Here is a 21,099-nt window from a genome sequence, read left to right as displayed (position 1 = left end):
TAGAGAACATATTGTTAAGACCATGTTACATAAACAAGACGTTTGTTTCCTCCTAATCAAATCCAACCTTGGGAGATATGTTCGATGTCTGTGAGAAGCTATGACCAACTGAAGGCTCAGTCTCGTATGTGCACAAAGTGGTTATGTTTATGGTAATAATCCTGCTAGCCTATTTATTACATTATATATGGCATAACCAAGCCTATGCTGACCGACAGGCGCGGCCACTTTTTCTACGTAGGCCTATTCTTTTATATATAAATTATGTATGTTATTACTGTGTGACAATCGTTGGAGCGCCTGCGTCTAACCTTACTCATGCAATCAGTTTTTGGTTCTAATATGTCAGCTGCCAAACAATTACCATGCAGTGAGATAAAGTGTTTGTGATGATAAACTCACACTGAAATAATTGCAGACTGATTTTTTCCAGTATACTAAAAGTTATAGGCCTAGTTCATGTCATGTCAATCAAACTTGACACTGTAATATCAAAATCGGTCCGAAAGTGTGGACCATTTGAATATGAACTCAGGGGCTTCAGTCATGGGGGGACACTTCTGATGGGTGGAGGACACAATAACAAATGCCCCCCCCTCCAGGTTTAGTGACTGGCTCTAGGAAGTAATTCTATTTAAGTATAGCCTAGTGGTTAATGCCTAGTGGTGTATAGCCTAGTGGTTAATGCCGGCGTCTCCCAGTCATGAGATTCCCGGTTCGATTCCCCGCCGACAGCAATGTGTGTCGTCTGGCAAGGGTGTTGTTCAATAACAACTTCCCGACATGGACGTTAAATGGATGTGTGCCGAGAGATTGGCTTCGGTCAGCTTGCGAGTCTACAAGCCTCCATGGCTTCTTTCGCGAGTTCCTGCTTGCGGGAAGATCACATATACATACATACATACATACAAGTGACTTTTCCACAGGAGGATATTTGACTGTCCTCTAGTAAAATGGTATTCATTTTGTATACACTTCTACTTTTAATTCTAATATTTGTAGCAATGTACAAGGACTGAGGACTGACTCGCTGCCAGTAACAACACTGGCTTAGATTTCTGGTGTTAACATATATGTAAAATGCCATATCAAATTTAATTTTGTCTTTCACAGTACACAGACTTAAACCATAAGCATGATGGCAAGTGGGAATTACCCACAAGATGCTGCTTCCCATACTGAACAGACAGAAGTTGTCCGACAAATTTTGACAGAAAAGGGGCAACCATTGTCATGGGAGATGCTTGGGAAATTGTATAAGGAGAGAGATCCATCATTCAATTACCAGTCAGTTCAAGATGATCTTTGTAGAACATCTGGTATACTTTGTTCTAGGGACTTCATTGCTCTGGACACCCCAAGAAATGTTGCGTTACTGAAGTTAGAGTTGGCTGTGGTCGTCAATGAGAAGTTAAACAAAGGAAAATTCTCCAAAGCCAGTCATTACTTCCGTATAGCTGCCTCAGAGGAAGAAAAAGATGAACTTGGTCATAATGAAGATTCCTTGACCAAATCAATGTTAGATTTTCAAGATATTTTTGTCGTAACATCATTGAGTGATCAGGGAAGCAATCACAAGAAAATAGTTTTGAAACCAGGAATTGCTGACCAACATAAATCTTTCTTCAGATTTGAAAATGATACCAAGGCATCTGCACTGCATAAACTGAAATATTTTCTGTTTCTATGCCATGGCAGCACTAATGTTAGATCAGCGTTTGAATATTCTCGTTGCTTCTTGACCAAAGCAGAAAAAGTTCACTTCTCCAGAAATATGACAGATGACTTTGTCAAGGCTTTGAAACTCCAGTGCCCTTCAATTAATGTCAATGAAAGGGTTGTTGCGCTCTCACGATCACCGAAGGTTCAAATTCAATAAAATCCTAATGGTGAGTAATATGTTGTTTATATGATTCATAATTTTAAGGAGATTAAAGATCATCTATATCTGCCCCGTCCACTCCAAGTTAAGCATGTTAAAAATATATACATTTTAATTAGTCTCTTGTAATGGTTACAGACAAGGAGTCCTTCAAACTGTGAGTTGATGTTGAGAGAGGAAATTAGGCAGTTGAAATCTTCAATAGGCCTTCAGTAGGCCTATATTGCATCTAGGCTGGTTGGCAAACAGTTAATAAAATTAAATAAATAAAAAATTTGGATGTTGGAGATGTAAACTTGTACAACATGTTGCACTATTGAACTACAGAAGCTGATGATAAATGTGACTTTTTCACTGCTTTCTCCTTGTTTGATCATGTGATATTCATTGATCAATTACACATTCTTGTTGGAAATAGCAAAGCCAGTGATTAAAATCAGAAGCCGCACCTTCTACGGAGCTTTTCCAGCCGAGATTACAGGTAGGTCCCAGCAATATAATCCACTGTCCCTGTCCCACGGTCCCTGTGATAGAAAAAACTGCAAAGAAGAGAGTGTTACTGTCTGCCCCGATGACATGCGAAGTTAAGAATATCGTATTATACAAAGGCAGATCAAAGTCTTAAGGATTTATTCTGGGTTTTAAAAATTAAAAATTTGCCCTGAGAGGTATCATGTAGTATCTAAGGTTGGCTTTCGTTGGGTCCTTTATTTTGAATAAATATTCGACAATTGATGGTTAATTCCAATGATTGTTGACCTTCTCTCCTACTTTTTGTTGAAAACTTTCCCATCACACAATCTGTCAATATAGTATACCCACCTTTTGACAAGTTTCACATTTTAATGGTGTCACAGCATGTTCATTCTGTATTTTCTACAGATGGCAATGGGCTCAATCAGAAAAAATCGCTGGATGTCTTTGATGAAGACGATGTTAGTCTTTTCAAAGCTATCTTAAAAGACGGACCATTATCATGGAAATGTTTCCCTTCAGAATTGGAATCAAGAAAACCTGAAACATATGGTATTGATATCAGAGAAGTGTTTTGCCAGTCTCCTCCAAATGGCTTTTTGAATTCCCCTGATTTCATCTCCATTTATAATGATGTGAAATGCTCTGCTTTGACCAAATTACATTTCATACTTGCTGTCAATAATAAACTTGGTAATGGGCATTTAGGTAAGATAAGCTATCATTTCAATGTGTTAGGATCTGAACAGGAGAGAGATATGTTTGGAAGGAACTCCAATGAACTTTCTCAATCACTGCTCAACCACAGTAATATATTCCGTATGTCATCTGAGGGTGGCAATCTACGTAGTGTAAAATGTGGACCCCTGGCCATTCCATTCAACTCTTTCTTCCAGTTTGAGGGTAAAAGTAAAGAATCTTTTTGTCACAAACTGAAATATTTTCTCAACCTATGCAGTGGAACATGCACAGTATTTGCTGCCTACGAGTTTTCCAGGAACCTCCTTCGCAGAGACGAAAAGCAGCTGTTCATGAGCAATCAAGAGTCTTTCATTCAATTCGTTTCTTCGCTAAGGAAATTTTTTAAAGTTACAGCAGACAAGATTCAACTGCTTCAATCACATTTGTGGCGCACTCAACTGAAAGAAGCCTCCATCTTCCCGGGTGACATGAAAATTCAAAGTCCTGGTACAGTAGGTTTGTTTATTTTGCAATATTAACTGCAGCTTCTTTTATTTATCCTTTAAAGTCAACTTTACTCTTTAACTTAGGAAACACTAGATTAACTTCTTTTGCTTTCCTTGGTCACCCATATGTCCATTTCTCATCATTGGCCATAAATGTTCAACTGTAACATGTCGTGCATTAAAGATTTGTAGTTTACTTATATACACAGTACTGTACTTAGTATTTCACAGTTTTGTTATACTCAATTTCTAAGCTGTATGTATAACATTTAAATGAGGCATTGCTTGGTAAATTTTAATGATACACACAAACAGGTTTCCATTTTTAAGGGACAGCTTTGTGTAACATATTGTTTACCCAAGGGTTTCAGAAAAATTCCAAGTAAATACATGCCCAACTTAGGCCAGGCCACTCCACCATGGGAATAAAGTAAGCTGACACTAGCACTCATTTGGGTCTTGGAAAAGGTAACTAGAAATTACTGGAGGTTTCAAGGGTTGGGTAGTAAAGAACTAAGCAGACACAAGTTTCTTAGTCAAAAGCCAGAGTATAACTGTCTTCTTTATTTTCTATGAGGTCAGAATTACAATACAATGGAATGTGTATTAATTAAAATATGTATAGAACCTTCTATTACATAATTATAGCTTGGCACAAATATTTAAAGGTACAGTATATGTTCTTGAATAAATAATAACTATAATTTTTCCAGGGAATCTGGGTGCAATCATATTAAACTTGACCCCATTCGATATGATGGCTGCATGTATGGTATACAACAACTACCATGGTCACTGAGTGGAGGGTTGCTAAAAGAAAATGACAAAACAGGAAAGATAAATGACAACCTACTGTATGTTTATAACAGATTTTAAAGTACAAAAATTAACCCATTGGCAGTAAATGCCCTTTGTTTGAAAAGCACACCATTAGGACTGCTTTTGGTCTAAACAAATTTGATGCTGAATTATACAATTAAAAAAGTGTACTTTTAAACGACGACATAGGCTACTTATGTATCATCTACATGTAGTTTTGCCATTTGTATATATTTGTAATAACATGGTGGTATTTAAAATTAAGCTCACTTACCATTGGTTAGTAAGGAGTAGGATTATAGATACCTATTGCCTGTGGTGGTGGTCTAAAGCCTTTTGAGATAAATTTGTGAAAATCATAAGAGCTGCTGAACTGAATTAGACTTATGATTGTGCCTTGATGGTTGATTGCTCATATGATCTGAAAACCTTAAAATATCACTTGACAGAATTGCAAGAGTTAGTCCCATTACTAATTTTTAAGAAACTTTTTAAGGTTGTCCTTCCTTCGGACAGCCTTGCCATCATATTTGGTCGTCTGAACGATTTTTTGGTTGTCCAAATGAAAGCACTTGGATTTTTAAAATGGCGGCACATTGCGCGAGATCCGTAGATAAGAAATACTAAAATGTTTCAATTTAGCCTTGTAGGTGAGTATACCCTAACGTTAGGCTACGTAGGCCTAGTCTATCTTCCTGAGGCTTAAATCTTACTCTTAGTGACTAAAGTCTACTCTTACAGAGATCGACAAATATTGAACAGAACTGTAGTGTAGAGTTATAGAGTTATATGTGGTGTATGCATAGATATAGGGTGTATGACACATTAATTATGTTGGGTTGCAGAAATTCTCTGGTAGTGAAAAATGATTTCTGAGTTTGTTTCTGATCACTTCCAGAGACAGGGTAAGCCCATGGAGGGTATACAGCACAATATTGCAGCTACAGAAATGAGCATGCAGTATGCCCACATGCACGGTATAATAGTACCATAGAATTCTATTAGTAGTACCAAAGATATTTCCGAAGGTGGGTTATCTTTGGTAGTACTCATACACGTTGTTCTCCAGCTAGCTAGCTCGTCATACGTGCGTGCGGTCGTGAGGAAGATGGCAAGCGTGGTCGAGGCCAGGAGGGTCTGTACTCTGTAGTGTACGAAGTATACATTACTGTGCGTAACCATTAGTGCATATGTAGAGTATGCACGTACAGCTAAAGTGTAGGATTTCCCCTCATTATGGAACGTACCAAAATGTGATTTATTTCTTACGCCGTTTCTAATATGAATGGGGGAGGGGGGGGCGATACCAAAAAGCTACAATATAATTTTCAGGGTGGTTTTTTATTTTAGAGAATAGTAATTTGTTGGAAGTGTTGAACACCTACGGTAAATAAGCCAGTCGGACAACCTGAGCAGGGTTTTAGGTTGTCAGACATGATTTTTGGTTGTCTAGGGCAATCACTTGGCTAGTCATTCTTTTTACGGCTTTCCAACAAGTTTATTTGAAGGTTAGCTCTCCACATCCCCGTACATGTCAAGTAGCCACTAACTGCTGCCACATCATTCATTCACTATGGTTACTTTCTTTCCTTGCTAATAGGTAAAAAAGATCAAGGTGGGCCAACGTCTGTCACCAAAAAGATACAAAAACAGCCTTCCGAGGCATTGACCGAGGACTTCGTAAAAGATATATTAAAATCTCAAGGTTACCCAATGAGCTGGACAGAATTCAAGAAGAAATTTTTATCACTTGATGAGAACCCCGGTAACACTGTTGAAGAGTTTATGAAACAGTGTTCTAACAAAGTGGCAAAGTCACTCTGCATGTCCAAAGATTTTGTTGCACTGAACAGTCCATTTCACAGGAACAGACTAAAACTTCAATTAATTTTGGAAAATCGTAGCAGAGCTAACAAACCTTCAAAAATAAGTTTAATGGAGCTCAAAGAACAATTTGAAGAAATCGCTTCAGACCACGAAATCGTGGAAACTCTGCACAACTGTCCAAGTTTGCAGGAGTTCCTCTGGAAATTTCCAAAAGTGTTTGTCATCAAGAAAGACTTTGTCACACAAGGTGCAAGTGCATTGAAGTTTTTGTCATTCTTTGGAAAAGAAAAAGAAGGAGCCAAGCCATCTGTAATGAACAAATTAAACTACTTTGTAAACATTTGTGGTGATTACTGTGACATAAGCTATGCCTGCAAGTTTCTGCAGACGCACCTCTCCCGCAGAGAAGAATTAGAATTGGTTAGTTCTGATGACAAAGTTTTTGATCTCATCAAGGCATCCCAGGGTGGAAAGATGGACGATGATGTTGGTGGCCATGGTAATGCAACAAGCGACAATGAAGTCCAAATAGGTAAAGTTTGATTTGGATGAATTTATTATTTTTGTTCTGCAAACATGCATTTCAGTGTGCACCACGGTAAGTAGCATATGTTTCTGCGCTTCCTGCAACACAGATGAAGAAATTGTAAACACGTCTTTGAAACTTGACAGCTTACTAATTCTGTGAAATATTGTGAAATTGTTTTGGTTTCTCACGATTATCTGCGAAGTAGCTTCTTTCTGCTGTCTTTTCTATAGAGCACTTTGCCTCTTTTCATTTTTTTCATTTTCTTTTACTCTTTTGAGGCATGATATATGTCAATTTCAAAGTCTTTTTCTTGTGTTGTTTATGGAAGGCCAATTTCTTTGTAAGGTGTGAATTACCAACTGTTTCTTTCAGTTGTTAAGTTTACAGCATTTGTCTGTGATTTCCATGTATGTAACATTTATTGCATGCTCTCAAGAAATTCTGGAAGAGAGAAAACTTACAGTTGTCAAGACAATATGAGCAATTGAATCCATTCTTCAACAAAGAGACCACCCCATGTTGTGGAGAGACCTGGAAGAATATGGTTCCACATTTGAAGAGACCAGATCTTGGATAGCAAACTGTAGGGACCTGCAAACATTGGAGAATCATCAACTGATCTGTACCCAGGAATTTTATTTCCCAAAACACACCTCAAGATCATGCTTTCTTCAAATTGTGCTTGTTGGTCAGGATTAATGTTAAGCATAATGGCTAATGTTCATAAAGGACTTTGCATTACCAGGCTTATATCATCGGATCATCAGCAGAAGAGAAAGTATGCTATGTTGACTTCCAGCCATATCTCAAACATTTCCCATCAGTGTTTGTCATGAATGGGGACACATCCTAACTAGAGACAGTTGTTCACCCTGGAAAGGACATGAACTTTTAAGTGCAATGACATTTTTTAAGCATGAACGCATTTAAAAGTTGCATTTAGATAAATGTTTATTCCTGGTATTCAAACAATGAAGCTGACGCTATTAGACCAAGGGGATGAGCAAATAACTTCCACTAAACTTTGTACAGCTCATAATCAGTCCTTTAGTCATCTTTTGTGATAACGATAAAGTGAAAAAGTGAAGACGTGGCGAAGTGGTTATTTCTACATAAGCAGTAACTAAATTCTCTTCAGCTACATTACACTTTTGCTGATGTGAAGTGTTGCGACAAATCTTCCATTAGTATGTTGTCTTGTGAAATGGGGTTTGGTTCTGTTCTTCACTTGTTTCAAAATCATTTTGTTTCCATGGCTACACTGCAGTGATGATGAGTGGGAGTACTTTCACCTCCCAGAGTAATCAGATGCTAAGGTACATTCTTGTCCTGCAATTGGAGATTTAAAGGGGCTTATTAGGAAATGGTGAAACAATTACACAACTGCCTTGTAATTTATTGGAAAAGAGAAAGATTCATATAGTGTGTATATACCCAAGATCATCACATGGATATAGTGTTTCAATAGTTTTTTTTTAATTTTTAGTATTATACCAAGTCCCTTTGAAATGGCATTCTTGCACTTTCATTAAGAAAACATATAAATTAGTCAATTAAAAAACAGCATTGATAATTAATTTTAATTCGTTCAACTATAGCGACAAAGTTTAGGAAATGAAATCATTTTTCTTTACTGCCTTTCCTTGAAATACTTTTACTATGCACATCAATGCTAGCTGCCTGGATTTTCATGCATCCTTCACTTCGCTTGTAACTGTTTCATCATAAGCCTATCATGCATTAGTTATAGGAGTACATGTATTTTTCAGGTTTTGATGTTGTCAATGTAAACATGCTTCTTAGTGTTTTAAGGTTAAGCATTGCGCCAAAAGAGAAAGGCTGCAGCAGTTGCAACTTCCTCTGCAGTAAGGCTCAGTCAATATCGAACTATAGAGATGATCTTCACTGACCAGAAGTACTTCTTGTGTAAAACTGCACAAAAGATTTTGTCCTGCACTGGACCAAAATCATGGCTAAAAGTTTTTCAATTGAGATAACATATTGCTGCAGCCCTCTCAGTACCCTACTTTTTTCACAAAGTACCATAGTTGAAGAAACCCATCACATTGCATTAAGTAATAGCACTTAAATTGCATTTTCGGGCATATTTTGTAAAGGGGGAAGACTACCTGCATCTTACTTTTTCGCCAATGTAAAGGTAACCTGACAGCAGCCATTTCTGATGTCAACAGTGGGGTATCACTGGTTGCTAAAGCAAATAGCAATGGACCACCTCCACCCAAAGAGAGCCCTACGATGCAGTCAAAAGGAAGTGAGCAGACAGTTCCCATGCCATTATCGTTACCAGATAAAGGCCCTACACCATCGATATTACCAGTTCAGGGTGCCCTTCCTTCCATTCCAGATAGTGAGAGAGAGGTACCACCTACCTCTGAAGAGTGTACACTGTCTTCATCTTCTTCTTTGAAATCGATATCATCAGATCCCACCAAAACCAAGACGGCAAGAAAAAGGTCCAAGAAGAAAAAAGCAGATGCACCAGTTTCCATGGCAACAGAGACTAAAGTAGATGTGAAGGTAGAGGTGATAGGGAATGAAAACAGGTTAACCATGCTCATCTCTCAAATGCTGGAGGAAGTTAATCCAATCATATCTGTCATGCACAGCCAAGATATTTTGGTAGTTTTGAATTGGTCTCGTACCGGATTTTTGCTTCCGATTCCTCCGATAGGAGGTCAGGTCAATCACAAGTATGATGCTAGATGGACCAAGTTGTGCGATTTCTTAAAGAATCAAAAAGTTGTAATGGTATGTTAACTTTTCTCATGAATTGTAACATTGTGCACTTAATAGTGTAGAAATTTCAACTATTCTGAATGAACCTCAAAACCAAACAATGTCTAATAATAAGAAACGTTTTGAATTCTTAGAGTAAGCAAGTATAAATTATTAAAGGATGGATCAGTCTAAGGCGATAGGGATTCTTACTTTGGTAAAAGTCACATCCTGCATTTTTTATAATGCTGCCATTTTTATAAGGCTGCCATTTTTATAAGGCTGCCATTTTCATAATGTGTGATGTCACTGTTCTACCAGGAGGCAAAATCTTGTAGTTTCCTTCTGCACATTTGTTCAGATTTGACTGGAGAAAGTCAATACTCCTGTTGCTGAATCTAGACCAACAGACTATAATCTTTTAGGCCCACAACCCAGGCTTGAGCTATTGTATGACCAACTAGAATCCATCCATCAGGATCTATGGTTAGGATGCTTTAAAGCTAGCTTGTACTGAAACATGACTATCAAAAAAATAAACAGTAATTGTTCTCCATCAGCAAACTTCAAAATCTGTGGATACATTTTTCACATCCCACAACTGACTAAGGAATTTTTTTGGCATTGCAAATTTTGATACAAATATATTTCTGATTGTTAAAAACTCCAAAGATATATCTGTTTAATATTTTATACTAAGAAAGTTATCTATGTGAAAATTGCTATGTTAAAACGTCAGCTCTAAAGCCTTGATAAATCACATGGAAATAAGTTTGCATTTAACCTAAATAAGCACCAGTTGATAAATGAAGATGGTTGCTGGGTTTACTCTTTGGTCATTTTTTTGTGTGAGGGTAAGACTGCAGGTCTATTACAGTCGCATCATGTTTAGTCAGGGCAATGCATGGCCAGCTTCACAAGACGGATGGTCAACTTTATTGATTGATTTTTTCACGTTTTTTGTTTGTTTTTGCCCTTACTTTAATTCTTCGAAAAGGTCACATTTGACTGTGAAAGTGTCGGGAAGGTTTTACTAGAGAGGCTGGATCTGAAATTGGGGACTGTCTTTGACATAAAGGTAAAACTAATGTATATTTTCTTCAGCATGACGTTATTTTAATTGAAAAACTTGTGGCCATGTGTTTAATTACAGCTAGTATGAAAGTTTATCTACTAGTGAGTAATTATGAACAACACTTGTGGCACAATATTTGTTTGATTTGAAGAAAATGCAAATGGTTGATTCTGCATGTTTTTTCTTAAATGTAACGTGATAAACTACTCTGTATGTTCATAACATATCTTGATTAAATTAGCATTTGATTCAGAGAAAATTAAGGCATATCGTTTAGACATTTTTTTACAAATAGTGCCAAACTACTATTGGTACCAGTGCAGAGTTGTTGTTGTTGTTGTTGAGTTTATAGCAGTTGAACATATTACAATTATACAATGAGTAAAATGCAAGGTATGTCCAAAAGTACTGAATGGGTTCTCCAAACCCATTAATGTAACTTGATGAATTCATGACATCTTATGTTATATATAATTTTATATATATGTCTTTAATCCCCTCCATATCCTTTTAGTGTGGTGTACAACTTCTGTCTTTTGAGTCACCTAGCAACTCACCTAGCTACAGAAATGTCACTGCGATATGTCAGAGGTTTGCTCTTCCCGGCCCTGGTTGCATAATCCCTCATATTGTTGGGGATCTTGATCTATGGGATACGCACAAGAACATCCAGCTGAATAAAGATGAGGTTTTATTGATGATAAAAGATGCAGCTTCGCTCATTCCAACAGTTTATGGATGGATCTGCTAGTAATTAAAATGTTTTCATTCAAATTAAAAGATAATCAGTTAAAGATTTTGACATTTTGCTTCTAAGTAGGATGTAATTCAGAGACAGAACGGGGAAAGATCCTTATAGAGTTGAGACAGCCTGGCTATGTAACTTTAATACATATAACTATACACAGGCCTGTTTTAGAGTATTTTGTATGTTGCCAAGGTTTACACTTCTGTGTTTATCTCCTACCCCTCCTCTTCCCTGTTGCTTTCCTCTCTCCATCCCTTGCCTACTAATCCCCTTACATGTATCTCGTTGTGTTCATCGTGCTCATTAACCTGTCTGTATTCTGTGCGTGTTTTTGTCCCTTCTGTTACTGTTACTTGTCATTTAGCATCTGAAGAAGATCCTGCTAGAATCGAAACGTCAGGCCAACTTACTTTTACACTTCAGTATTTAGTCTAATATGCCCTAAGTAATCTTTCCTTTTTACTGATATCACACCTCTATGCTCATTTGTCCTGTTGTGTGCTTCCAATTTGTCCAAGTCAACATGATCAGGCAAGGCAATATGGAGGTTGGGCCCATGCTGGGAGAATTATGACACTGGGACCTCTTTTTGAAGTCTTCATTTTGCCTCTAGAACATTATGCAATTGTCTTTATTGTCTTTATCCCATAGAACCTGGACCCCCTAATTGATCCAGCACCTACAGTAGTGAGTTTAGTTCCCGCTCTCCCCCCACCCCCCACCCCACTTTTACCATCATCTTGTTGGGTCTAACCATGACAAATTAACTTTTGCAGTGAGCTTCACTCTCGCGGTGCCCTTAAAGAGTTGGAAAGTCTAACAAAAAAGAAGCTAGACGTCATGTACACAGAAGCAGAAAATGAATCATCCTTAGCAGCAGATGACAGCAGTACAAGTACAACAACTCCTACACCATCAAGTTATAAGAGCAGTACATCACTAAAAGCATCCCATTCCACTGGCGAGATGAAAATGTTTCCAGAGTTACCTGGACAGAATACATCCCTCCAGGCATCCCTCTCACAGAATAGCATGATCGTGAATGGTGGTACGGTACAAATGATACCGCCTGGACAGAGTACCTCAACATTGTCTCCATTTTCACAGAATAGTATGATGCTGAATGAAAATCAGGTACAATGGATACCACCACAAAACGATTGGTTTTCAGAAGAAAACGATTATATTCCCGTAGGCTCATCGGTGCTTGAAGGCTCCTTCGATCAGAAAGTGTACTGCCTTCGTAAAACAGAAGATGGTGATGTCAGTCCAGTGCCTCAAGAAGTAAGTATGTAAACATATATAGTTAGGTGTCCAGAAATATTTGAAACGTACACAAAAGTCTTAAGCAAACAGCCATCTGTGTTCAAACCTCAACAACTTGCTGCACAATTTCTATTCTCTCGTCTGAGGATCCTAAAATGAGGCTTTTGTAACATCAACAAAAGGTCTGACCAGTTTGTACCACAAAGAACTTGGGAGGTAATATTTTGGTGATGTTTATATGTGTGTTTACATGTCTTGAAGTTTCCATTTGATTACTTTGAACATTTGGGGTAGACGTGTGTCACACAATCACTGTGCAGCAATGTCAGACGATATTTGGTGTATAAGGTAACATTCAAGGTTATAGTTAGTTTATTCCTAGCATTGGTTGGCAGGCCTCCAGAATCCGTAGTTGTTGTTGATAGGTCTCTGTGATGTTGCGGGTTTTTCGAAAAATATAATATCATATCACGCTAATAATAGTATGTGCATGACATGATATAACATTTGCGTTCAGGGACCAATCGTGAGTTATTATTATTGGTCGCTATCGGTACGTCAGTCAATCAGCTGAATGTGCGTTCATGCTGGCTTATTCCACTTTGCGTGACTTCAAAGAAGCATATTTGTTAATCTGAAAGTCAATGCACAAAAACTGAGAAATTTTCAATCACAAGAATAGGAAACAAAAATTGGAAGAAATGTAGAAATGTTGGAAGCTTGCTGGGGACCGAAAAAGATATTAAACGAAGAATTGGTATAACCAACGATGCTTTCAACACATTGTCAAGTATTTTCAATAGCAAAAACAAAAGCCGAAATATTAAACTTAAGATTTTTGTACAATTGCGAACTGTGGGGCACAACGAAGGAACTTGATCGCAAAAATTGACACTTTTCAAAGGAGACTACTTCGTAATATTCTCAACATTAGATGGATCAATAACAATTGGTTATCAAACAACAAGCTCTACAAGAAACCAACCAAACACCTTGGACATCCATTGTCGCACATAGAAGATTGAGATTTTTCGGTCATGTAGCAAGACTCCAGGAGGACGCTCGAGCAAAGGTTCCTTTAAGAGAAGCACTGAGACATAGTGCTAAACCAGTAGGAAGGCTCGTGACTACCTAGCTTGGAAAAATAAAGTCGCAATTTAAGGACGTTAACATTAACAATTTCGAGGAAGCAATAAACCTTGCACAAGATTGTGATATGTGCCAGAGCTTAATCACTGAGCTTGTCGGATAGATGAGACTCAACTTACTACTACTGCTAGTGGTCAGAACTTTGATCTTCGTCCTGTAAGGACGTATTGTTTGAGTTCTCATTTCTTTAGTCCCTTTATTGTAAAACCGTTTCAAGTTTCATCCCATCTATTGTTGTCAATTTGGAATCCGAACACCTCAATAAAGTTATTGACTAGAGGGAAAGTATCTGATTCGCCTCCTGAACTGTATCCTTTATGATACCTATATTTCGGACAACCCACGGCAGAACAATCTCGTATAAGAAACCCTCGCTAACCTGATATGAATGTCAACTAACACCCCACCTTACAGCAACATTAGTTATTGCCTGTTGTAGACAGTCTGCACCACTTCAGGCCTATCTCTTTCTCAATCAAGGTGTCTGCAGGTTAGCAAGCCAATCAATGGGCACGTTTAAGAAAATACTTCAAGTATACACGACTACTGATCTCTCTCTCTTCCAATAACAGTTGGTGTATATGAGTTTCTTGTGGGGTTTTTAGATGAAATTGTTCATTATGTACATTGCTCATTTATTGGGGTCGAGACAGTTGCTCCCGCATGTGTAGATTAATACCTTGAAAGTGACAGTTGCAAACAGAAGCCAGAAAGGGAAAACATTTGAATTTTTATTTGTTCAATCTTTGTAAAGGGATCGAAATGAGGGAGAAAAATACCTTGTGAAGACTACGAATGTTTTATAGTGAATAAAAGTCTCAAAAGCAAACCGATTTAGGTCATTAAGATTGGAATCATTTTGGTTGTGTTTGGAATGCACAATGTGTCTTTAGACGGTTCCTAATAATTACAAGATTTCCGGCTCTTCTTCTGTAGGAAGCCAATAGCTATGACAGTAATTTATCTGGCCTAACAGAGGAGTTAGTGAAGCATTTTTCAGAGAAGAACAGTGAGAGCATCATTCAACTGCTGACTTTACTCGGTGATGATATATTGATCACCCTAGGAGAACAGCTGCAGGGTCAGTCAAAGAACCATGTGGATCAGCTGTCAGAGATTGTACTGGATGTTGGCAGGTGTGCTGAGGCAAGGTAGGGTCAAGATAATGGCTGTCAAACCAACCCAGGGGCAGATGGCTGTACTGGTTTACCAGCTCCGAAGGTGTGTGGCTAGGTTGATTTACCAAAAGATGCCATAGTTCAACCAAGGCACCAAATGGGCCACTGTTATTTAGGCACCCTATCGGCAATAATTGGACCACTGAGCCAATGGCTATTTATGCCCCTAACAACTTCTGAATGAGCTGTGCCAAAATAATACAAAAGAGTGATTGACAAAACTTACAGTTTTAAACAGTTTGTTTGAAAAGTTTCAAAATTATTTTTAAACATTCCCTTGCTTCCATCGTGCATCCATTCTTTCTTATAGTGAGTACAAGAACCCTTACCAACAACAATGTCCCTCTGTCTTTCTTTCATTGTTGTGGTCTTATGTGGTATTAACTTCAGCCAGAGTGACATGTAAAAATGACAACAAGTAAACATTGCCTTAAAATTTCCTAACCAGGTTACATAAGAATATCAAGGGGGAGAAACCAGTCGTCCTTGTTGCATCCAGCAAGGTAATCACGAGCAAAGCTTTGCAAGAAATCGAAGAGAATGATGCCCTGACAGGATTTTATAACAATCGGTGCGGGGTGGAAGGATGTCTCCATAGTCTCAGGTGAGAAAACTACGACTGAATTTATCCTGATGTACTTTGTCTTTATGTATTGTACACTCCAATGCAAACAGGACCGAAGCTTTTCTGCCGGTAGGCAGGAAGTACACTACTCACTTTAATTGTTGAGGTGAGAGGGGTGGGTAGGAGGGGATTCATCCTTTAGATAAATATGACACTCTTTAGTTGGCCAAAAAATTTGTTCTCTTCTATCTGTGATCTTGTTCATCTCTATTGAAGTTTGTAATCTTGTTTTTTGTCTTTGAAGGGGAGTCAGAAACAGGATGAAGAAATTGATCGGTTTGACAGTTCGTGTAGCCCTACCACTCCTGGGATGCGCTGACATGATGTACGACATCGCTTTGAGCGGCAGGTCCATTCTGATCTTAGGTTGCCCCGGTGTGGGGAAGACCACCCTACTGAGAGAACTAGCTAGGTGTTTGAGTGATACAGAGAAAAAGAAAGTAGTGGTGATTGACACCTACAATGAGGTAATTTGCAATAGTCTACGGAGAGAAAAAAAGTCCTCATTGAGACGGATTTATACATTTGGGGGGGGGGGTGAGTGGGTATCATTTAATACTAACAAGAAAACACTGTGTGACGATATTGTGTTTTAGAGTTCTTAACACAAGAAATGAGCATCCATACTGGAAATTTCTTGAAATCCTGGATGTGACAGGTAATTGAAAGAAAAGATGTGAGAAAATATATCTGTATCAAGATGTTGACATTGTACCTGCAAACCTTACCAATCTGTTATTGGAGTTCAGTCCACATTTTAAGACCTGTATGAGTTGTTTACGAAATGCAGATAAATGAACCTACCTGAAAATAAACTAGTAACCATGGATCGTTATGTAAATGTCACAGTATTGTAGTTGTTTTGCTGCACTGTTTTATACACCAGGAAACAGGATAGTGCGATTCTGAAATAAAGAGGAGGCATTCCCTTTTTGATCTCAGGAATGAAAACTTATGTATTTTGGAATAGGAACAAAATGTGGGAATTAAAATGCTATCATCCCTTAAACTTTTTGAAAATGGAGTTAAACTTTACCACATAGAACATCTTGGTGTGCCAGATTTAGCCTACCTAATATGGTTACATGGTAAGCATCTTAATACTATTGAGAAGGGGACAAGACCTTTCTTCTAGCTTTTGAGATATGTTTCATATTTGTTTTCTTCTAGATCGCTGGTGACTCTGATACTCCCCACTTCTCCATTGGCAGTGCAAGACGTTTACAGGTGGGTGTTCGGCAAATGTAGCTGATTGGCTGTGTATTACATGCTGCATAAGCTTCCCCTGTGACTCCAAAATAGTAGTGTAATAAAAATATCATTGAAAAAGTTGTTGTTACTCTCATCAGTTTATATCTTATGAATGTTCTTGAATACTTGACCTTTCAGGAACTAACTTTCTTGTGGGTTTGGTTTTTTCTTTAACTTTGTTGCCTAATTTATTCTCCTGCAGGTAAACAACCCAGAAGAGCAGCACCAAGTGATCTCAGAGAGTGCAAATCACAGTCCAGAGGTGGTCATAATTGACCAAATTGAACTGAAAAGTGATGTCACAGCTGCCAAAAGATTGCCCAGATATGGCATTCAAGTTATTGCTGGGATAAAGTGCGATTCTGTCATGAATCTTATTACAGATGAAACTTTGTCACAGATTTTTCAGATCAGAGGCAGTAACATGCTTGACGACTTGCAATCATTGGACTCAGCTGGTGCCTTAGCTCTATCAAATAACAAGTGTGCATTCCAGGCACTTGTGGAAATGAAAGAAAGCGATTGCTGGCACATACATGACTTGAATCACACTTGGAGTTGGACTAACATCAGCACTGGTCAAGCTTATTCGGTACAAGAGAGAACCCGTATCGGTCTTAACCACAGACAACCAGGATGGGAGCAGCAAATAATATTACGAGAAACGTTGATCAACCCTCAGGAAACATAGTTCTGAGTTGAGGGAAGATTGAAAGTAGTGTTCAAACGAACACTGATTGTAGCATAATCGGAATCGTTAAAAATTGCATGGAAACCAGTTATGTCATACCAATTATTCAAAACATATGGAAGGTGAAAATATCAAAAGATATGTACAGTATGGTACAAATATCAACTAATGTATTAGATTTGTTCTGCATAGTTCTGCATAGTTCCGTCAGGGTTGGGTTCCCTGGAAAATTTTCCAATCAACGTAAACTTTTACTTATTATCGGTTCTAATTGTAATCACATTCATGTGCATGTAATACTTAACGATTCAGAAAATGTTTAATTTCACTTTTTATGTGGCAATCTAAAAGCTCTATGAGGTAAATATGTATGCCATATGTCTTTCTCCTACTACTGCATGTTACATGAGCTTTTTATTTTCACTTATTATGTGGCAATCTAAAAGCTCTATGAGGTAAATATGTATGCCATTTGTTTTTCTTCTACTACTGCATGTTACATGAGCTTTTTATTTTCACTTATTATGTGGCAATCTGAAAGCTCTATGATGTAAATATGTATGCCATTTGTCTTTCTTCTACTACTGCATGTTACATGAGCATTTTATTTTCACTTATTATGTGGCAATCTAAAAGCTCTATGATGTAAACATGTATGCCATATGTCTTTCTTCTACTACTGCATGTTTCATGAGCTTTTTATTTTCACTTATTATGTGGCAATCTAATAGCTCTATGATGTAAATATGTATGCCATATGTCTTTCTTCTACTACTGCATGTTTCATGAGCTTTTTATTTTCACTTATTATGTGGCAATCTGAAAGCTCTATGATGTAAATATGTATGCCATTTGTCTTTCTTCTACTACTGCATGTTACATGAGATTTTATGTTAACCATGGTTAATTGTCATCGCTGGGTGGCGAATGACCCTCTAGGATATTTATGTTTGTATATGTTCACATGTTTAGGTCATACCCAGACTGGCAAGTGCGTTGTAAGCTTTGGAGCCTATATTTGGTTAATATTCCCTAAGATTGCATGTGTTTGTGACTGTAGTGGTGTTTCCTAATTACTGTAGCACCCTCAAATAGTTTCCACAGGGAAGCAGTGATTTTAAAATGGCCAAGTCCATGTGTCACTTAACATAATCATTGCAAACATAACTGTTAAGGCGTTGATACTGACTTGCATCCCTCTTAAATAAATTATTTCAGTAATGCATAGGAAGAGTTGAAATGAACCATATATTTAATCAATTTTTGAGCTGCCATTTATTTAAGGGGAAAATCCCCATTTGTTTGGTAATACAGTTGGAAACAAAGGTTATACAGTAGGGTTCTATGAATGTGAGACCCTCAGTGGTGTCCACTTTATACCTATGTCAAGGGTTAAACTGCGTATATTTTGTTTGTTTTTTTCAGTCATCATTGTGTCCGAGGATCATCACCTAGATATGTCTAGATGTATTGTCACTGTCTTGTGGGCCAGGTTTATTTTAGCTCACTTAGCCAACTTAAAGGAGCATTGTCATGTTATAATAACCCACTCTATCAGTTGGCAAGGTACCTCATATGAAAGAGGCTAAAGTAACCAGTGCTAGTGTTAAAGTAACTAGTTAAAGTAACTATAATGCTAAAGTAACTAGTGTTAACTCATGTAAATAGTGCTAGTGTTAAAGTGCTAGTGCTAGTGTTAAAGTAACTAATAAAGAACTAGCGCTAAAGTAACTAGTTTTAACTCATGTAAAGAGGCTAAAGTAACTAATGTTAAAGGTACCTCATGTAAAGAGGCTAAAGTAACTAGTGTTAAAGGAGCCTTCCAATGTCTTTCTAGTAAATTAAAGGAGTGTCACCTTTGATGAATGGTGAGACGCACTGTTTTATAATTCATTAAAAACCTTGTTTCTTGTTTTCTTTCTTCACTTTTAGAGCTCGCCAGTGGGGAGCGTTATATATATACCGCATATAAATCGAACCAACCTTTACTCTGTCATTTGTGTCACCCTATCTCCACTCATGGGCATCACCGTACTGACAATCTAACCACTCCAGGCTTTACACATGTGATGTAGGGCTTAACTGAGTCAGTTTGCTAAAACTTTGGAGAAATTTTGTCGACATAATAACATGGATTATTAACAAGTCAACCAAATTATACTGCTTCATTGCTGTTCCAAAATGTTTGGAATAACTTTCTGAAACAAAAGATTTTAATAAGAATGCCCTATTTTTTAGCAATCAATAAAAGAAATCAGAATTGCAACATGTACTGACGTTTCAAAAACGCACTTAGTTGAATCCATTAGAATTCCAATTTTCTCAGATGATTCCCTTTTTTAAGATACTGTGTTTAAAAATATATTAACACCTGTTGACGTTGAGTTGTTCCTTCATTCCTTCAAATTCAGGCTATTTGCTGGTTTAAAGGCTTCCAACTTACCTGAATTTGTCATGAACTCGATGTCTCTTGCCTTTTGTGATTTAACGAGATATTCTGAGATTATCATTGGTGTGAAGCAAAGATCGCAGTTATACCTAAACAGAAACAATTAGGAAAAGGTCTGTCCATGAGTGCAATGCAATGTAATAACACAAATCTGATCTTTATTACTGCATGTAAAATAGAGTATTTAAATTTCTAATGTCACAAGGTTTTCACAACCATTCTCTACTGCAGTACTGAGACCATATCCCTCATAGGGATCAAGTAGTGAGAGTTCCTATTCATTCACTTCTAAAAGTGTTGCAGATAGTTTTTTGTTTCAATATTCCCATTTTGAAATATGCTGGCCTCCAAGCTAGCTAGTTCAGACACAGGTTGTTGCTTTTATCAAGGTCTATTTTGGCAGTGTCCCTCCCAACAACATTTATCTCAAGTCCTAATACAGAACATACATTTACCACACCTGATCAAGGTTATTCGGTTCATCCATACAATTACATAACAAACATACCACACAACATAAAAAAAAATGGAAAATAAAATATGCATCACTGTCTCGTCACCTTCTGACAAGTGTCCTTATAGGTGGCAGAGAACATGTACCAATTCTGATGACCATTGTCCTTACTGACCTGGTTGCACAAATATATGGATCCCATGCTGCTTTATTTAGTCAGAGCAACCTACTAGACCAACTAGTATACAGTAAATATTGTGTACTGATTAAGTAAATGCCAGGAGATAAGTGCATGGTTGATTAGTATTTTTTTTCAAAATACTTAAATATTTTTGTTAAGTCATGCAAAAGTTAGATAATTACAAATTGGATCATTTAATGTGATAGTGGGTAACATATTCTAGTTGAAAATCATAACTGATTCTACCATATGCTACAAAGAGTTGGCATGCTCTCTAATCTAACTATAGTCTAATGTATGGCTAAAGACCTAACCTAGCATTGTAGCAAATATAATTATAGGGACTAATATAGTTTTACGAGAGGAAGAAGACAACAAATTTTTAGTTGTTACCCAGCAAAATTTGATCCAATAGTTGTAAACTCATTCATAGACAACTGTAATGTGCTCGACTTTTAATAAATGAAGGATACCTCACAAATGTTAAACGAGAATAAATGGCTTCTTCGCGACAAACGTACATATCATTCAATTCCCTCATCAGTCTGGTAGTGGTACGACAATATCTGATCACAGAT

The 21,099-nt window shown here is 37.5% G+C and overlaps 1 protein-coding gene and 1 long non-coding RNA gene across 7 annotated transcripts; one reads left to right on the top strand and one right to left on the bottom strand.

The window, feature by feature from the left end:
* The first annotated feature begins 13 nt into the window (after positions 1-13).
* Positions 14-19,415, top strand: LOC139962205 (uncharacterized). The gene is made up of 14 exons (XM_071962198.1): positions 14-152; positions 1,114-1,889; positions 2,301-2,363; positions 2,765-3,553; positions 5,963-6,721; positions 8,877-9,487; positions 10,452-10,532; positions 11,044-11,279; positions 12,054-12,561; positions 14,629-14,843; positions 15,319-15,474; positions 15,740-15,962; positions 16,666-16,722; positions 16,949-19,415. The coding sequence occupies exons 4-14, from the start codon at positions 3,115-3,117 to the stop codon at positions 17,435-17,437; spliced, it is 3,774 nt and encodes a 1,257-aa protein (XP_071818299.1). The 5' UTR covers positions 14-152; positions 1,114-1,889; positions 2,301-2,363; positions 2,765-3,114; the 3' UTR covers positions 17,438-19,415.
* On the bottom strand, positions 2,393-21,052 carry LOC139962212 (uncharacterized). Of its 6 annotated transcripts, XR_011791172.1 has the most exons (5): positions 20,915-21,052; positions 19,881-19,975; positions 19,421-19,532; positions 16,300-16,400; positions 9,127-9,239 (listed from the first exon to the last, which is right to left on the bottom strand). It is a non-coding gene; the product is annotated as an uncharacterized lncRNA (long non-coding RNA). The 6 variants fall into 6 exon arrangements; XR_011791171.1 differs by lacking the exons at positions 9,127-9,239; positions 19,421-19,532 and adding an exon at positions 2,393-2,421; XR_011791169.1 differs by lacking the exons at positions 9,127-9,239; positions 19,421-19,532 and adding an exon at positions 3,549-4,353.
* Between the last annotated feature and the right edge of the window lie 47 nt (positions 21,053-21,099).

Source organism: Apostichopus japonicus, chromosome 20, assembly GCF_037975245.1.
Source record: "Apostichopus japonicus isolate 1M-3 chromosome 20, ASM3797524v1, whole genome shotgun sequence".
In the NCBI taxonomy this organism is placed as follows: domain Eukaryota; kingdom Metazoa; phylum Echinodermata; class Holothuroidea; order Aspidochirotida; family Stichopodidae; genus Apostichopus; species Apostichopus japonicus.
This window is presented reverse-complemented; position numbering and strand designations above follow the sequence as displayed.